Source organism: Mandrillus leucophaeus, unplaced genomic scaffold (assembly GCF_000951045.1).
Source record: "Mandrillus leucophaeus isolate KB7577 unplaced genomic scaffold, Mleu.le_1.0 Scaffold520, whole genome shotgun sequence".
Classification (NCBI taxonomy): domain Eukaryota; kingdom Metazoa; phylum Chordata; class Mammalia; order Primates; family Cercopithecidae; genus Mandrillus; species Mandrillus leucophaeus.
This window is the reverse complement of record NW_012105587.1, coordinates 535,606-550,152: the sequence shown is the minus strand read 5'-3', so window position 1 is coordinate 550,152 and position 14,547 is coordinate 535,606. Positions and strand designations below refer to the sequence as shown.

The 14,547-nt window shown below is 42.2% G+C and overlaps 1 protein-coding gene across 1 annotated transcript in view; it reads right to left on the bottom strand.

Moving 5' to 3' along the window:
* Nucleotides 1–14,547, bottom strand: part of ABCC4 (ATP-binding cassette, sub-family C (CFTR/MRP), member 4) — a 321,328-nt gene that overhangs the window by 106,875 nt on the left and 199,906 nt on the right. The window contains exon 20 of the mRNA XM_011996653.1: nt 4,249–4,328. Within this exon, the coding sequence (XP_011852043.1) occupies nt 4,249–4,328 (80 nt within the window). The remainder of the gene's footprint in view (nt 1–4,248; nt 4,329–14,547) is intronic.

Here is a 14,547-nt window from a genome sequence, read left to right as displayed (position 1 = left end):
AGCAAATGACACCCACTTTTAAATTACTGGTGTCACTGTTCCCCATTGGCAATGAATGCCAACAGCTAACTATATAAAAACAAATGAAAACTCGCAAATACAAATATTTTATTGAAGTCCAAAAATCAAAGTTAGGTTAATTGCCTCTATCTGGCCAGCAAATCTGGTCACATGTAAACCAGAATTTCGTTAGCTTAGCAATTTCATCAGGGGAGTAATAAAATCTGTGCATGGTTTCAGACTTGCTTCTACAGAGCCTACATTCTAGACATTGAGCCACAAGCAGAGGGTTCTCCTCTCAGATCTACCCCTCCAGTCTTTGGCAAACTCAATTGGAAACAGTTCAGTTCGGACCCAATGGTCTACAGTTCCAGACTCCTACTTATAAAACCAATAGAACGATCACCATCATACAGAAAACGTAATCAAACATGAATGCTCTGGATTAAAAAGGTCACTTGAGGCCGGGTGCAGTGGCTCACGCCTGTAATCCCATCACTTTGGGAGGCCGAGGTGGGTGGATCACCTGAGGTTAGGAGTTCGAGACCAGCCTGAGCAACATGGCAAAACCCTGTCTCTACTAAAAATACAAAATGAGCTTAGAGTGGTGGTGGTCATCTGTAATCACAGCTACTCAGAGGCTGAGGCATGAGAATCGTTTGAACCTGGTGTGGGGGCGAAGGTTGCAGTGAGCTGAGATCATACCATTGCACTCCAGCCTGGGTAACAGAGTGAGACCATCTCAAAAAAAAAAGTCACATGGATAAATGCAACTACATTATTTATTTCTATAGCTATTTGATTTTAAATCTCAGCTTTAGTAAGAATAACAACTCAGCAGTCTTAGCCTGAACCTTCTGGTAAGTGCAAAGTTTCAACTACCTCTTCATGAAGATACCTAACTTTTCTGTGGATTTTAATCTTCATTCTGTTTGTTACTATACATCCTGCCAAAGTTCTTTCTGGCTCAGGAATACCATCCGTAGTTGGTACTGAAGATACGTAGTTCCCCTGTCGATCAGTCAGCTAGATAACACCAAGGGTAACATCTTGACAAAGAAATTCCCAGTTTTTTTAAACTCAATTGTTTCAGTCAATCTCAGCTGCTGGGTTAAGGGCCCACTTTCTGTGAGTTTCTCTGGGCGTAGGAGGAACTGCTAGTCACTGTGATTATCACCCACTGAACCTGATGAGAGCCATCAAAACCCAGGGCCCTGACGTTCGAAGTACGTTTTGCTAATGACATTAAACACAAAGTCATCCAGGAAATTTCCTACTATCTGAATTTTGAAAGGGGCTAAATAAACCCTGTAGAAGAATTGATGCGGTAGACAAGAGGCCTAAAAGTCAACTTCATTTCAGATACCCATGCAATGGAGAAGGCTACTATTCACACAGATAAGATCATGCTCCCTGTATGGCTCACCCGACTGGTACTAGAAATTAATTTTAAAAATTTATCACAGAACTGAGTCAAAGTAGACAAAATTTCCTTTGCAAAACAAAACACCCCCCTCCTTCCCCCCAAAAAAGATCAACGACTTCAAGCAAAGCCATGAGGTGAACAAAGCTAACTGTCATTTTGACCTTGCTTTGCTTTAATTCAGGAGACTACTTAGAAATGTACTGAGCAACCCCCTTCATTCGGCTCAGCTAGCAGAGCTAATAGGCTTCTAATTAATTTCCAGAAGATTGCTGTTCTAACTAACAGGTTTTAAACATTTGGTTGATTGGGGAAAATGAATTGAATATAATGTATTTGATTTGGAAAATTAGTTTTCATTCTATGTGCTTACCATAATAGTGTTTATTTTAAGTTTACATGATTCCATTAAGAGTCCCAGAACACCACTGGGCTGCTTTCATCCTTACAGAGGCCCAGGCAACTTAAAAAAAAAAAAATTACATTTAGATTTTTGTTGGCCTTTATTTGAGGGCAGGTTAAATGCATTTTTTTGGGTGTGTGGCTTTAATAAAAAATTTTCACTTCCTAATATAGCAACAGGCCCAAATACTTCAAAATGATCCTGGCGATACCTCAGTCAAAAGCCCACTCATCGAATGCAAATCCCCAGCAGAAAGGCTCGGCACACAAAGTAAGATGAACCAGTTACGGCATTGTTTACCACGTTTCACTTGATTCCTCCTGACAACCATTTAAACAATGAATGTTGGGAAATGTCCCTCAAAGAATCAACAACAATGGCAGGGACCAGAGCTTTTATATTTAGCTAATACTATTTTTAAAAGGAGAAAATATTTCTTCCTGAAGGGATTATGGGAGGCCTTATTAAAGACACCTGCAAACAAAACAAGTGACAATAGATCTTTATCATAATTGATAACTGAGTTATCCTTTAGATAAAACTCCTTTCTTGGAGACAATAACATTAGGATTTAACCTCTGCTGTAGATTCAAGAAATCAGCTAATTGGGGCCAGTAAGATTCCACAATGTTAAGTTTACCAAGGTTATGTGAGTGGATAATAAAAAATGCCCTTGTCTCTCTGGTTAAATAGAAGTACAACGAGACTAGAATTTTCCCTCCTCATGCTGCTAAGAAATGTTTTACATTGACATCAAATAGCATCCATTCCTCTGCCTCCATATGTGAGACAAAGCACACGAGGGATTCTAATTATGACCGCTCACTCTGCTAAGCACATAGTGGGCCAGCCAGCTTCGGAAATTCAACCTCTGCCTAGCTTGCAGTTGCAAAGAAACAGAACCTTTCACAAAATCTTCTTGAAGTAATTAACAATCCCTGTCAAAACGTGTACAGACAATCATCTGCATTCTGTGAAAACCGGGCAACTGTTCTAGTGACGGCGTCTGAGGGATAAATAATATAGCTAAACCCAGGAGGGCACATTTTAAAAATGTTTGCAAAAGAAAAAAAAAATCAGAGGTCCTTGTTTGCAGTAAAAATAATCCACCTGTGAGTCTCAGCTTACTTCGCCTCAGTAAACAGTGGATGCCTTCGCCCACGGGCTATGCTGTTTGCAGTCACATGCTCCTTTGCTGCCTTGCTGTGTGACAAACAGGAATTCCTATAAGCATTTCAAGCCTGTGACTGGCTTTTCTTACAAAGCTAATTTTCCAAATTAAGTAATTTTGGTTCCTTTTACAACAGTGGCTCCAGAGGAGATCTAAAGCATCTGAGCATTGAGAAAAAAGCAGGGGTAGGGGGACCACAGGATCAAGCCAAAATTGCAGACCCCAACTGTAGTATTTCTACTTAATGGCCTTAAATTCACCTAATGATTAGAACTACTGTAAGTTGGCACTTAGAAAAACTCAAAGAGGTTCAAATTTCATAAAGTGTTAGCCACAGCAGCTGAGATTTTGGAATATGTATAGCTTTTAATAGATGCATTTCCAAAATAAACACTTGGGGAAAAAAAAAAAAAAAAGTGCCCCAGCTTGAACCACTGACAAGCAGACAAAATTAAACAACAGGAAAAAATAAAGTAAAACCAAACCACATGAGCAAGAGTACTGAATAAGGAGATGAGAGAGGAGATGACCCAGCATTATTCTTTAGAGCCTCAAGTTCACAAACAAAAGAAACGCTTTACAGAAGGTATTTCTGTAGGATTGTTGGTTTTTCCTTTTTAAAGACAGCTTAAGACTTAGAGCAATCAACGTGTGAAAACAAAAAAGACATTTTCTGAGTTGACTTTGATCCTGTACTCAAATTGGCTTAGATACCCTTGCCTTTAAAGGCTTTGTATCCGCAATAACTGCTCTCTATTGTCCTTGTTAATAAAGTATTATTTTCACCTTATTATTACTAATCTTTTCTTTGTAAGTAACCACACCTGGTTCTATCCAAAAAAAAAAAAGTGCCTAAGTATTTGCCTTTGTGGTAATACAATGCATAATTTAGTTAATCTAGGCTATCTTTCCGTGAGAGGTGATTGTTTCTATATTATGAAATGTGTTCACAGTAAAGCACAATCCATGCCAGATACCTAGAGGCAGACAGAGAGCCACTTACCAAGCATGAAGCTGCTTCAAACTAACCCCGACAAGACTGTATAGCCACTCCCACACACAAGGTATTACTCACGCCAACTTAGCCTCTGAATTATAACCGCACCTTTCTTTTACAAACATGGCCTTTTATTAAGTTAACATTACACACAGCCAGGCCGAGAGTCCCACCCCCAGCCCCCATGAAAAGGGCTTAAAAAAATAGGAACTTTCGTTTTCCATTTGAGATCCTGATGTTACTCTCAACGTTACCTGGATGAAATCTAAAACCGTCAGTGGCAGTAAATCATCCAAGTGTCCAATGTCTTTGGAGAAACGATTTAAAATTCTTCCTGCAAGAACAGGATATGAAAAATTACTCATTTCCCCAGATAGACCCTTTAAGAGAAACAATTCGCAAACAAATCAAAACAATATTTTAAACGCATATGTATTTAATATATTACGCATTCATATGAAATAAACCGATGTCAATGGTAAAGAAAAAGAAAATAGGATGATACCTAAAGAGAAACAAAAATATCATCAAATGGCAGTGGGCAGGGAGTTGAAATGTGGCCCTGATTTTAAAAGAATGAAGGAAAAAAATCTTGTGACAGTAACAGGAGAGGATGGTGGGTTCTAGAATGTTCCCTCCTTTAAAGATCCAATCTAGGACTTCAATCCAAGTGCAAAGTAGGTAGATGAATGTACATAAATTGATCCTAATTATTTCACTAATTTTGCTTTATCAGCATTTCTTTTGCTAAGTGGCATGTTTTTATATAAATATAATGATAACCTCTGTATTTTTTTTTTCCCCAGCCTGGTTGATAGTACCTCACATTTTTGGGGAAACTTGGGATCCTATCATTTTCCAAGCTGTGAGTTTACTACTGGCAAACAGGTTGTCATTTTCAGATGTGCAAACAGTATGACAAGAACAGGTTTATTCTTATCTGAGAACACAAGAGGAAATTATGCAGGAAAACAGAAATATTATTTTATGATTGAAGATCACTGCTCAGCATCGACTTTATTTCCCCTGTCACGTAGAATCCAAGAAAACAGTATGTTATAAAAGCGTCAGAAACAGATCAAACCTGGTTTCTAATAAATATCTATTCTTTCAAATGAAAAAAAAAAAAAAAAAGGAAGCTATACACCCATAGCCTATGTGGTTGTAGGTGACCCCTGAGAAGTGTGAGTGTCTGGGCCTCTGAACTTCTTTTCTAATCAACGCTTCCGGAAGCCCTGCTTACGGATGAGATGTGCGGCCTCCTAGGGTTTGTCAGGATTGACTTCGTCCTGGTGCCTTTATACCAGGCTGCAAGTGGACCGTGAATGGTCAGAGGCTGGGGACGGAGCTGCCTCCCACTGCCGGGGCTAAGGCAGCCTCTGCAGTTCTCCCAAGGCATCCCGCTGGCCACGGGAAGCAAAGGGTGTGCAAGTTGGAGCTGCACCTCAATTTTCCTGTCTTAGGCTTTGGACACGCAGACTCCAGAAAGCATCATTCAGTGACACCTTTGGCAAGCCCAGTGACAACTTTTCTGAGCCTCTAATAACACTTCCTTTAGAGGGTTGTCGTAGGGATTAAATGGGCTCATGCCTGTAGAAAAAAAACCAAAAAACAAAAAACAAAACCCAGGCACAATGCCAGGTACTTTTTCATGGCTGCTAAAAAACCAAAACCAAAAAGGTGCGACGATGACTATGACCCATAGGTTCTGCAGCATGCCACCGGAGAGGAAGCTCAACTTTTCAAATGCAGGTCCTGATGCAGTGGCCCTGGGGAGGAGCTGGAGACTGCATTTCCAACCCGCTCCCAGGGGCCCTTCTGCGGTCTGCCAGATCACGCTATGCAGGGTGAGAGGTCAGGCTATTATTTTATCAGCTGTACTTAAGAAACATTAAAGTTAGACGAGCATTTTTCTTACAGATTCTTATGGATTTTGTTTGTCATCTTTCTTGTTATTTTTCTCATCTCAATGTATCAATACCAGAACAAGGAAAATATAAGCTAAGAAATTAAAGACATAATTAAAACATGAATTATTTCTTAAATGGAAAAGTTAACAATGTTATAACATAGGCAATATTCAGAAACATTGCAAGTACAGTTCAGCTTTTAATAAGTTGAAAGCAATATTCAAATTAAAAAAAAAAAAAAAGGCCAGGGATGGGGCTCACATCTATAATCCCAGCACTTCTGAAGGCAGAGGTGGGAGGACTGCTTGAGCCCAGGAGTTCAAGACCAGCCTAAGCAACACAGCGAGACCTCATCTCTACAAAAAAGAAAAGAAGAAGGAAAAAAAGATAAAAAAGCCTGCATAAATGATGAGTATGTGAAAACCAACTCTTTATCTTGACCATTTGGGAGAATGTTAAAATCTGAGACCTATGGTTGGAAAACAGCAAAAGATACAAGGAAAACAAAAACAACCGAGAAAGCCCACCTCCTCACACAGCTACGCCAACAACTGAACTGAATGTCAAAGATCAGCTGAAATAGAAACGCTTATCAACAATGATCTGAGTGTAGCAAGTATAAGAGTAGAAGGTTCAAGAGTTACTTTCTTGTTCTAAGACACAATTCAAAGACTGGTGTTTGCAAAAAGAATATTTTCTTGTTTTAAACTTTTTTTTGAGACGGAGTCTCACTCTGTTGCCCAGGCTGGAGGAGATCTCAGCTCACTGAAACCTCCGCCTCCCAGGTTCAAGCGATTTTCCTGCCTCAGCCTCCAGAGTAGCTGGGATTCCAGGCACATGTCACCATGCCCAGCTAATTTCTGTATTTTTAATAGAGACAGGGTTTCACCATGTTGGCCAGGCTGGTCTCAAGCTCCTGACCTCAGGTGATCCGCCCACCTCAGCCTCCCAAAGTGCTGGGATGACAGGCGTGAGCCACAGCACGGGGTCAGAATATTTTCATCTGGCTTCACAGTAGACTGTCATAATCAGAGCTGTGATGTCAAGTTCACAGTCTCATAGTCATTTCCCCAGAGGTCTCCAAATCAAACACTTATGATAAATTCCCTGCATGTACATGCCACACCTCTTCATCCAAATGACACGTGGTCCCTGCTGGAGCATCTCCAGGGATGTCGAGGGAAGAGGAGTCACTGTTTCCTGAGGGGACCCAATCTATTTTCGGACTGTTCTGTTAGACAAGGCTTGCTTACATTAAACCAAAGCTTGCCTTCCGGGAACTTCCAACCATTGCTGCTGATTCTGCCCTTAAAATCATACAAAGTGAATGGAATCTCTCTTGACAGGGCAGCTCTTCAACTACTTGAAGAAAGTTAATCACAGGGTTTCCAGATTTCTCACAGGCACCTATCCCTTGCGTACCTCAATTATCTCTCGTAACACGCAGGGTCCCATCTTGGCCATTGCCTCAGCACATAGTCAGGTAGCCAGCCTCTCTGAATGCCTGGTACCCAGGATAAAAACCAATACCCCAGGTATTATCTGCATATCGCAGAGTCAGGATATATCCCGTGACTAAGCCCACAATCATGTAAATTCCTGCAGCCAGATCACATTTTGGACTCACATTTAATGTAAATCTACACCACTCCAATCCTGCATGATGGCACAGGTAGATTTTTGGGAGCTGGACAATAAACAACTATTGAGAGTGCATCCCCATGGACCCCAAAATTCAATTTCTAAGAGGTATCTCAAGGCATTAATAAGTGCATCAAAGATGGTCAATGTGGTATTTGGCAAATCAGAAGTAGGAAACAATCAAAATGTCTGAAAAGGGTCTATAATAAGTTATGAGCACATTAAAACTTTCCTCTGAGAGAGACAGAGACCAAGCTCCTTTGAAGTCGTAATACCACATACACAGTCAGGTTCCTCCTAACTTTTTTCCACAAGATAGAATATTATGAAAGGTGTTAATGAACTTTTTGTCAAAATACAAATTAATAAATGACTCTATTTTACAAACTGATTCTAGAATCTAATCTGAAGTTAAAGTCACCTCCGGAATTCTAGTACCTCTCCCATAACTAAGACTTCTCAGTTCCCTTATAACCAAACTACAAGTTAAAACTTGTAAGTTCCCATGTCTACCGTGAGCCCCATTCTTTTTTGTAACAAAAAAGTATATTTAAATATGAAAATATTGAGGTATATTTGCAATGATGCATATTTTACATCTCATAAAACTCACCCATTTCAGGTATCCAATTCAATGAATCTTAGTAACTTTACTGAGTGATGCAGTCATCACCAAAAATAAGTTTCAAGACATTTTTATGCCCCCAATAAGCTCCCTCATGCCACTCACAGTACCTCTCTATGCCCACTCCAGCCTCAAGCAACTACTCTCTGCCCTTTGCTTTTTCAGTATCTTTCATGGAAAAGGAATCACACAATATGCGATCTCTTGTGTCTGGCTTTCTTCCCGTATCTCAAGTTTTTGAGGTTCACCCATGATGTAGAGTGTGCCACTCATTCCTTCCTGGTGAGCCCATTCTGTACCACAAAAACGGTCTTAGGTATCAGCAAAAAAGACCCCATCAGGCCATGCCACCTCTGACCTTGAAGGTAAAAGTAGATGTGTTTAGTGAACTCTTCAATATTGTAAACTTCTTTATAGGTATCCACACTTACGGCTTCACTGACGGTTCTGAAAGCTAATACTTTTGATAAGAATTGGCCTTTGAGTCAGGCGCGGTGGCTCATGCCTGTAATCCCAGCACTTTGGGAGGCTGAGGCAGGTGGATCACAAGGTCAGGAGTTTAAGACCAGCCTGGCCAAGCTGGTGAAATCCTGTCTCTACTAAAAATACAAAAAACTTAGCTGGGCATGGTGGTGGGCACCTGTAATGCCAGCTACTTGGGAGGATGAGGCAGAGAATTGCTTGAGCTTGGGAGGCTGAGGTTGCAGTGAGCAAAGATGACTCCACTGCACTCCAGCCTGGGCGACAGAGCGAGACTCTGTCTCAAGGAAAAAAAAAAAATTGGCCTTTGATATTCCTGCAGAGAATTGGAAGCCAGAAGCTCAAAGAGAGGGTGGACTCTCAGGTACCCAGCGTTGATGGTAGGTGGAGTGTGCAAAGGTAAGATGGGGAAACCATCATCTTGAGATTTGAGAAGTAGAACGTAAATCCAAGCAGTCTGTCCCAAAGAGCAGTCTATGAAATGGTGTTGAGAGAATTGATGTATGCACTCCCGGTACAATGTGGTGCCACACGGCGGGGCACAGACTGGTGCAGCGTACAGGCTGTTGGGTGGAGCCTGGAGACAGCTGCTGGGCTGAAAAGGATGACAGTGCCCATGACACTGTGGTCTGGGAGGAAAGGAAGCCATGTGAGGAGCTGGGCCAGCCTGAACATCCTGTATCACTCAGCTTAGACCAAAATGAGAACCAAACAGGAGCTCTAGAAGTCCAGTATTGCGATACATCTCATCAGAACAGGCCATCAACATGGCAGAGGCTCACAAAAGGCATGAAAGAGAAAACGAGGCAGGGATAAGACATGAGGTCCTTGTCCTCCTCGGAGGCTCAGTAGCAACAGGACTCAACAATACAGGGCAACTCACCCAACTTATATTGACACTCAAATTCCTGACCTATAAAATGGAGCTGATGACATTTGCCTGGACTACTTCACAGGGTCAAAGATGACGAGGATCAAAGAGATGGTGATTATGAAGAGATCCTCTAAATTCTAGAGTAGCTCACATGGGTGAGGTGTTCTTTGCATTATTATTGTAGGATTATAGAGTTTAAATGGGTGTGAAGGATCCCCAGGGCTAATAACATTCAAGCTTTATGTTTTTTGTTTGCTTGTCTGTTTGTTTGAGAAAAGGTCTCTCTCTGTTGCCCAGGGTGGAGTGTAGTGGCACAATCAAGGCTCACTACAGTCTCAACCTCCCTGGGCTCAAGTGATCCTCCTGCCTCAGCCTCCCAAGTAGCTGGGACCTCTGCTGCACCACCATGCCTGGCTAATTTTTAATTTGTTTTGTAGAGATGAGGTTTTGCCATGTTTCCCAGGCTGGTCTCAAACTCTTGAGGCTCAAGCAATCTGCTCACCTCGGCCTCCCAAAGTGATGGGAATACAGGCATGAGTCACAGAGCCCAGCCTCAAACCTTGTCTTATGAAGATTCTGAGACTCTGCCTTGAAGAATCTTAAAGAAGGAGACAGAGGATGAAGAGGATGCCAAGCACACCCAACCCCAGACACCTCATCTCCCCGCTTCGCTGCCTTTCCCCTCTCAAACACAGGGCCTTACATTCTTTGGGACCTTCACATAGAGATCGCCTCTGAAGAAAGGTTTCTGCAGGCAACAGAAATGTTCACAGCACTTTGTAGACCAAACTCCTCATGTTAGAGATGCGAAGACAAAAGCCAATCTTGCTCAAGGTGATGCAATATTTTGTAATGGGATGGGTACTCTCTGCCAAGCCATTCTGGGATTTCCACACAGCAGAGAGAAGAGGAATGAGAAACCCCACTCTTCAGGGCAACTTCCTTCAATATCCTTTGCTTCATCTTATTTTTTTCTAAGGATAAAGCTGTTGACCATTTTTTCCTTTTTCTGATGCTCTTCTCGAACTTTGCTCACTTTCATTTCAAGGATTTCCTGTTTGTTTATGTATCCCACATCTTATCTGTACTCCTGATCTCCCAGCCCAGGGCTTACTCAGACACTCAGTTATCCTACAAAACATCTTAAGCTCATCTAAATAAACAGAATCCTTTGAAATTGACCCACAACAACCCATGCCTAACTTCTCAAACCCTACCTTAGACCTATGCCTAAATATACAGCATGAAAACTTATAAGTCATTTTTGACTTATCTTTATTTTACATAATTACCAGCATATCTTTACTTTTCATTTAAAATAATCTCATTTACATCCTTATTTATTCATCTGTCAAATCAAAGCTATTAAGTTTTTAGAAACAGTGAGGAGAGAAGAGGTAGAAGAGAGGTCTCTTCCTAACCTCCCCTCCATTCCTCCTGGCCATGCGGACTTGTTCCCATCACGGGGCCTTCTCTCTCTTCCATCCACCTGTCATGAAGCCCCTCGGTCCCTGCTTGCCTCCACCTAACAGGATCTCAGCCTTAGTTCTTTCTCCTCCATGGAACTCTTGCTGACAAATGTAGCTCTCAGGAACCTGCCACTAATGTGAGTGCCTTTATCTATACTGGACTGGCTGTGGATAACCGTGCTGCTTTTCTCAGAAACCCTCCCCAGCTAGAAAAGCCAACCACAACTCTACCAAAAGTACAAAACTTAGCCGGGCATGGTAGCACGTGCCTGTAGTCCCAGGATTAGCTGCCAATAATTCAGGTTTCTACTCTCAATGACTCTGAGTCTGTGAAGGAAATGAAAATATGAAGCAGAAGCACAATCCAAAGGAAAGATGAGAGGCAAAGCGAAAACGGGCTTGGGCCCATCCATGAGCTCTGTGACAATGGCTCCCATCTGCAGCTTGCAGGAAGGTCAGCCTTGCTTCAGCACCCCGGTGCCCTGCTTCCTTCCCATCAACCCCTTCTCATCCACAATAAGGTGAGTAGATTCTGCTCCCAGCAACCCAAAAGCTTTGACCAGAACAATACCACATGTCCAACGAGAGAATGAGTGTCTAAAATTAGATGGAGAAATGATGAATTTTGTAAACTGAAATTTCCAAATTGCTAACTATCCTTTTAATTATCAAAGACCTATTTAAAAAAATTTAAGTTGTTTTGGCCAAACCTTTTTCATGTGGATTAGAGACTTCTCACTTCTTAAACAAAAGACACACAGCATAAAGATATCTTTTCTTGGCCGGGCACCATGGCTCATGCCTGTAATCCCAGCACTTTGGAAGGTGGAGGCGGGTGGATCACTTGAGGTCAGGAGTGTGAGACCAGCCTGACCAACATGGAGAAAACCTGTCTCTGCTAAAAATACACAAATTAGCTTGGTGTGGTAGTGCATGCTTATGATCCCAGCTACTCAGGAGGTTGAGGCAGGAGAACCGCTTGAATTCGGGAGGTGGAGGTTGCAGTGAGCGGAGATCATGGCACTGCACTCCAGCCTGGGCGACATGAGACTCCAACTCAGACTCCAAAAAAAAAAAAAAAAAGACATCTTTTCTTGATAACCCAGAACTAACACTTTGAGGATCATTATTCTGACTTTTTCAATGTGCAATGATTTTAGAAGCTGCTAGGTTACTTGCATGTACCCCTATGCTCCCAACTACTGTGGTTTTGTATTATTCAGTTTTCGGTCAACAAAACCTGCCTTTTCCACCTCCATTCTTACTTTCAGTGGTGAAGGAGGAGGAAACCCTACAAATCAGTAGTTAAAACTGGGCCTGACATAAGATTCAATATACTATCAGCAAAGACATGGCAATGTTCGTGTTTCCAGCGTCAGTTTTCAGAAGCTTTGTTGGATAAGAGACTATTTCAGCTTACTTCCTGATTTCTCCTAGTCTGGATGTGTTGTCAGAATATATCCTAGCTTCACCTATTTAGTATCTTAACTAGTTTTTGATACTAGTTTTCGATACAGTTGACCCTTGAACAACATGAGTTTGAACTGAGGGAATCTACTTGTATGTAAATTTATTTCCACCTCTGCCACCCCTGAGACAGCAAGACCAACCCCTCCTCTTCCTCAGTGGACTCAGTGTGAAGATGAGGAGAAAGAACTTTATGATGATCCACTTCCACTTAATAAACAGTAAATGCATTTTTTTCTTCCTCATGATTTTCTTAATAAAATTTGCTTTTCTCTAGCTTACTTTATTGTCAGAATACAGTACATAATACATATAACATACAAAATATGTGTTGATCAAGTTGCATGGCCTCCAGTCAACAGCAGGTTATTGGTGGTTAAGTTTCTGGGGAACTGAAAGTTATACTCAGATTTTTGACCATGTTTGCAGGGAAGGAGGGGTGCAGCGCATCTAATCCCCATGTTCTTCTAGGGTCACCTGTTTAGTAGACTTAATTATATACACTTTTCACACAGGATATAACAAAGTGCCTAGGGAGTGCTCAAACGACATGCTAACAACATGCCATAAATCCAGCTATTTTCCAACTCTTTTTTTAAAATGGGAAACCTCGGCCAGGCGCAGTGGCTCACGCCTGTAACCCCGGCACTTTGGGAGGCCAAGGCAGGCGGATCACCTGATGTCGGCAGTTGGAGATGAGTCTTGGCTCCTTTCTACTTACACGCATTAAATGGGAGCATTGGCAATCTTTGCACAGGGGACTGTTGTCTGTTTTGTCCTGTGCACTTTCCCTAGGGCCTGGACCAATGCTTAGCATATATACTGAGTGAACAAATAAAACAAGCTCTTCCACTACAAATATTAAGTGGTCTCTTTTCAAATTTCAAGGCTCTAGTTGCAACGCTTGATTATTGCATTCAGTCTTTCTGGTAAGTGTTTTCCAATTTGGGAATATTTGTTGTCATGAAGCATCTGCCATGTCATCCTTGCCACTGTCTTTGCACTGCTGTTGAGCCGATTTATTTGCTTGTGCTCCTTCAAAGGGCATTCGAATGCAGTTACAGACCGAGTTTGGGTACAGCAACTTACAGAAGCCAACATGACAGCATGAAAAAAAATTATAGAAAGCAAAGAAACCCAACATTTCAGAAAAGGAAGAGAGCAGGAGAGGAGATAGCAGACCCCAGGTGCTGGGTTGGGGTTGGGGATGAGGAGGGGACCTGACAGAGAAGGGAACAAGGGATGGAAGGACATGGAGGGGACACAGACCCCAGGCGGGTTGGAGAGCAGGCAAGGAGAGCAGAGAAGAAGCATGGCAGAACAGACAGGACAGGAATCAGATCACAGGCAGAGATAATACGGATATCACAGGTAACCAGAAGTGGAGGGAAGTTCTGGCCTAGCCACGGCCTAGCCTTATTTAATTCCTCTGAAGCTAGGAACTCCTCCCAGAACTTAAAGCTAAAGTCATATAAGAGATATTTTATTTAAATGGTAGACTTAAAAGGGTGCATCTGGCCAAGTGCAATCAACGGCTCTTGCCAGCGCCTTGGGGAGCCAAGGCAAGAGGCTTGCTTGAGCCCAGGAGTTTGAGGCTGCAGTTAAGCTGTGATAGCGCCACTACACTCCAGCCTGTGCAAGAGCAAGCAGGACCCTCACCCTTAAAAAATAAAATAAAACAAAATTAAAGGTACACCCTAACTCAGACCATTTTCTTAAGGCACCACATTTGGCACACAAGCCTAGAAGAGTGAACTCAACGCTGCTGCGGAAGGGGATGACAGACCCCAGATAGAGAGACCCTCAAAGAACCTTTGTTGCTTGTCACAGCAACTATGGGATAAAGCACCTACAGTTGCTTGTCTTTCCTCTTCCTACCCCACCTGAATGCTTACACGCCAAAGAGAGACAGAACGATGGTTCCAGGTAGCAGGTCCCGGACACGGCGCATGCTCACTCCAGTGGCAGCTGTGAGATAAAGGCAGGGAAAAGCAGTTTGATGGGGAAAGCCACAGGCAGGCTCACGGATGCAGTGGGAGAGTGGTCCCAGTGGCAGGGCAGACACCTTACATTCTGAGAATTTTGCA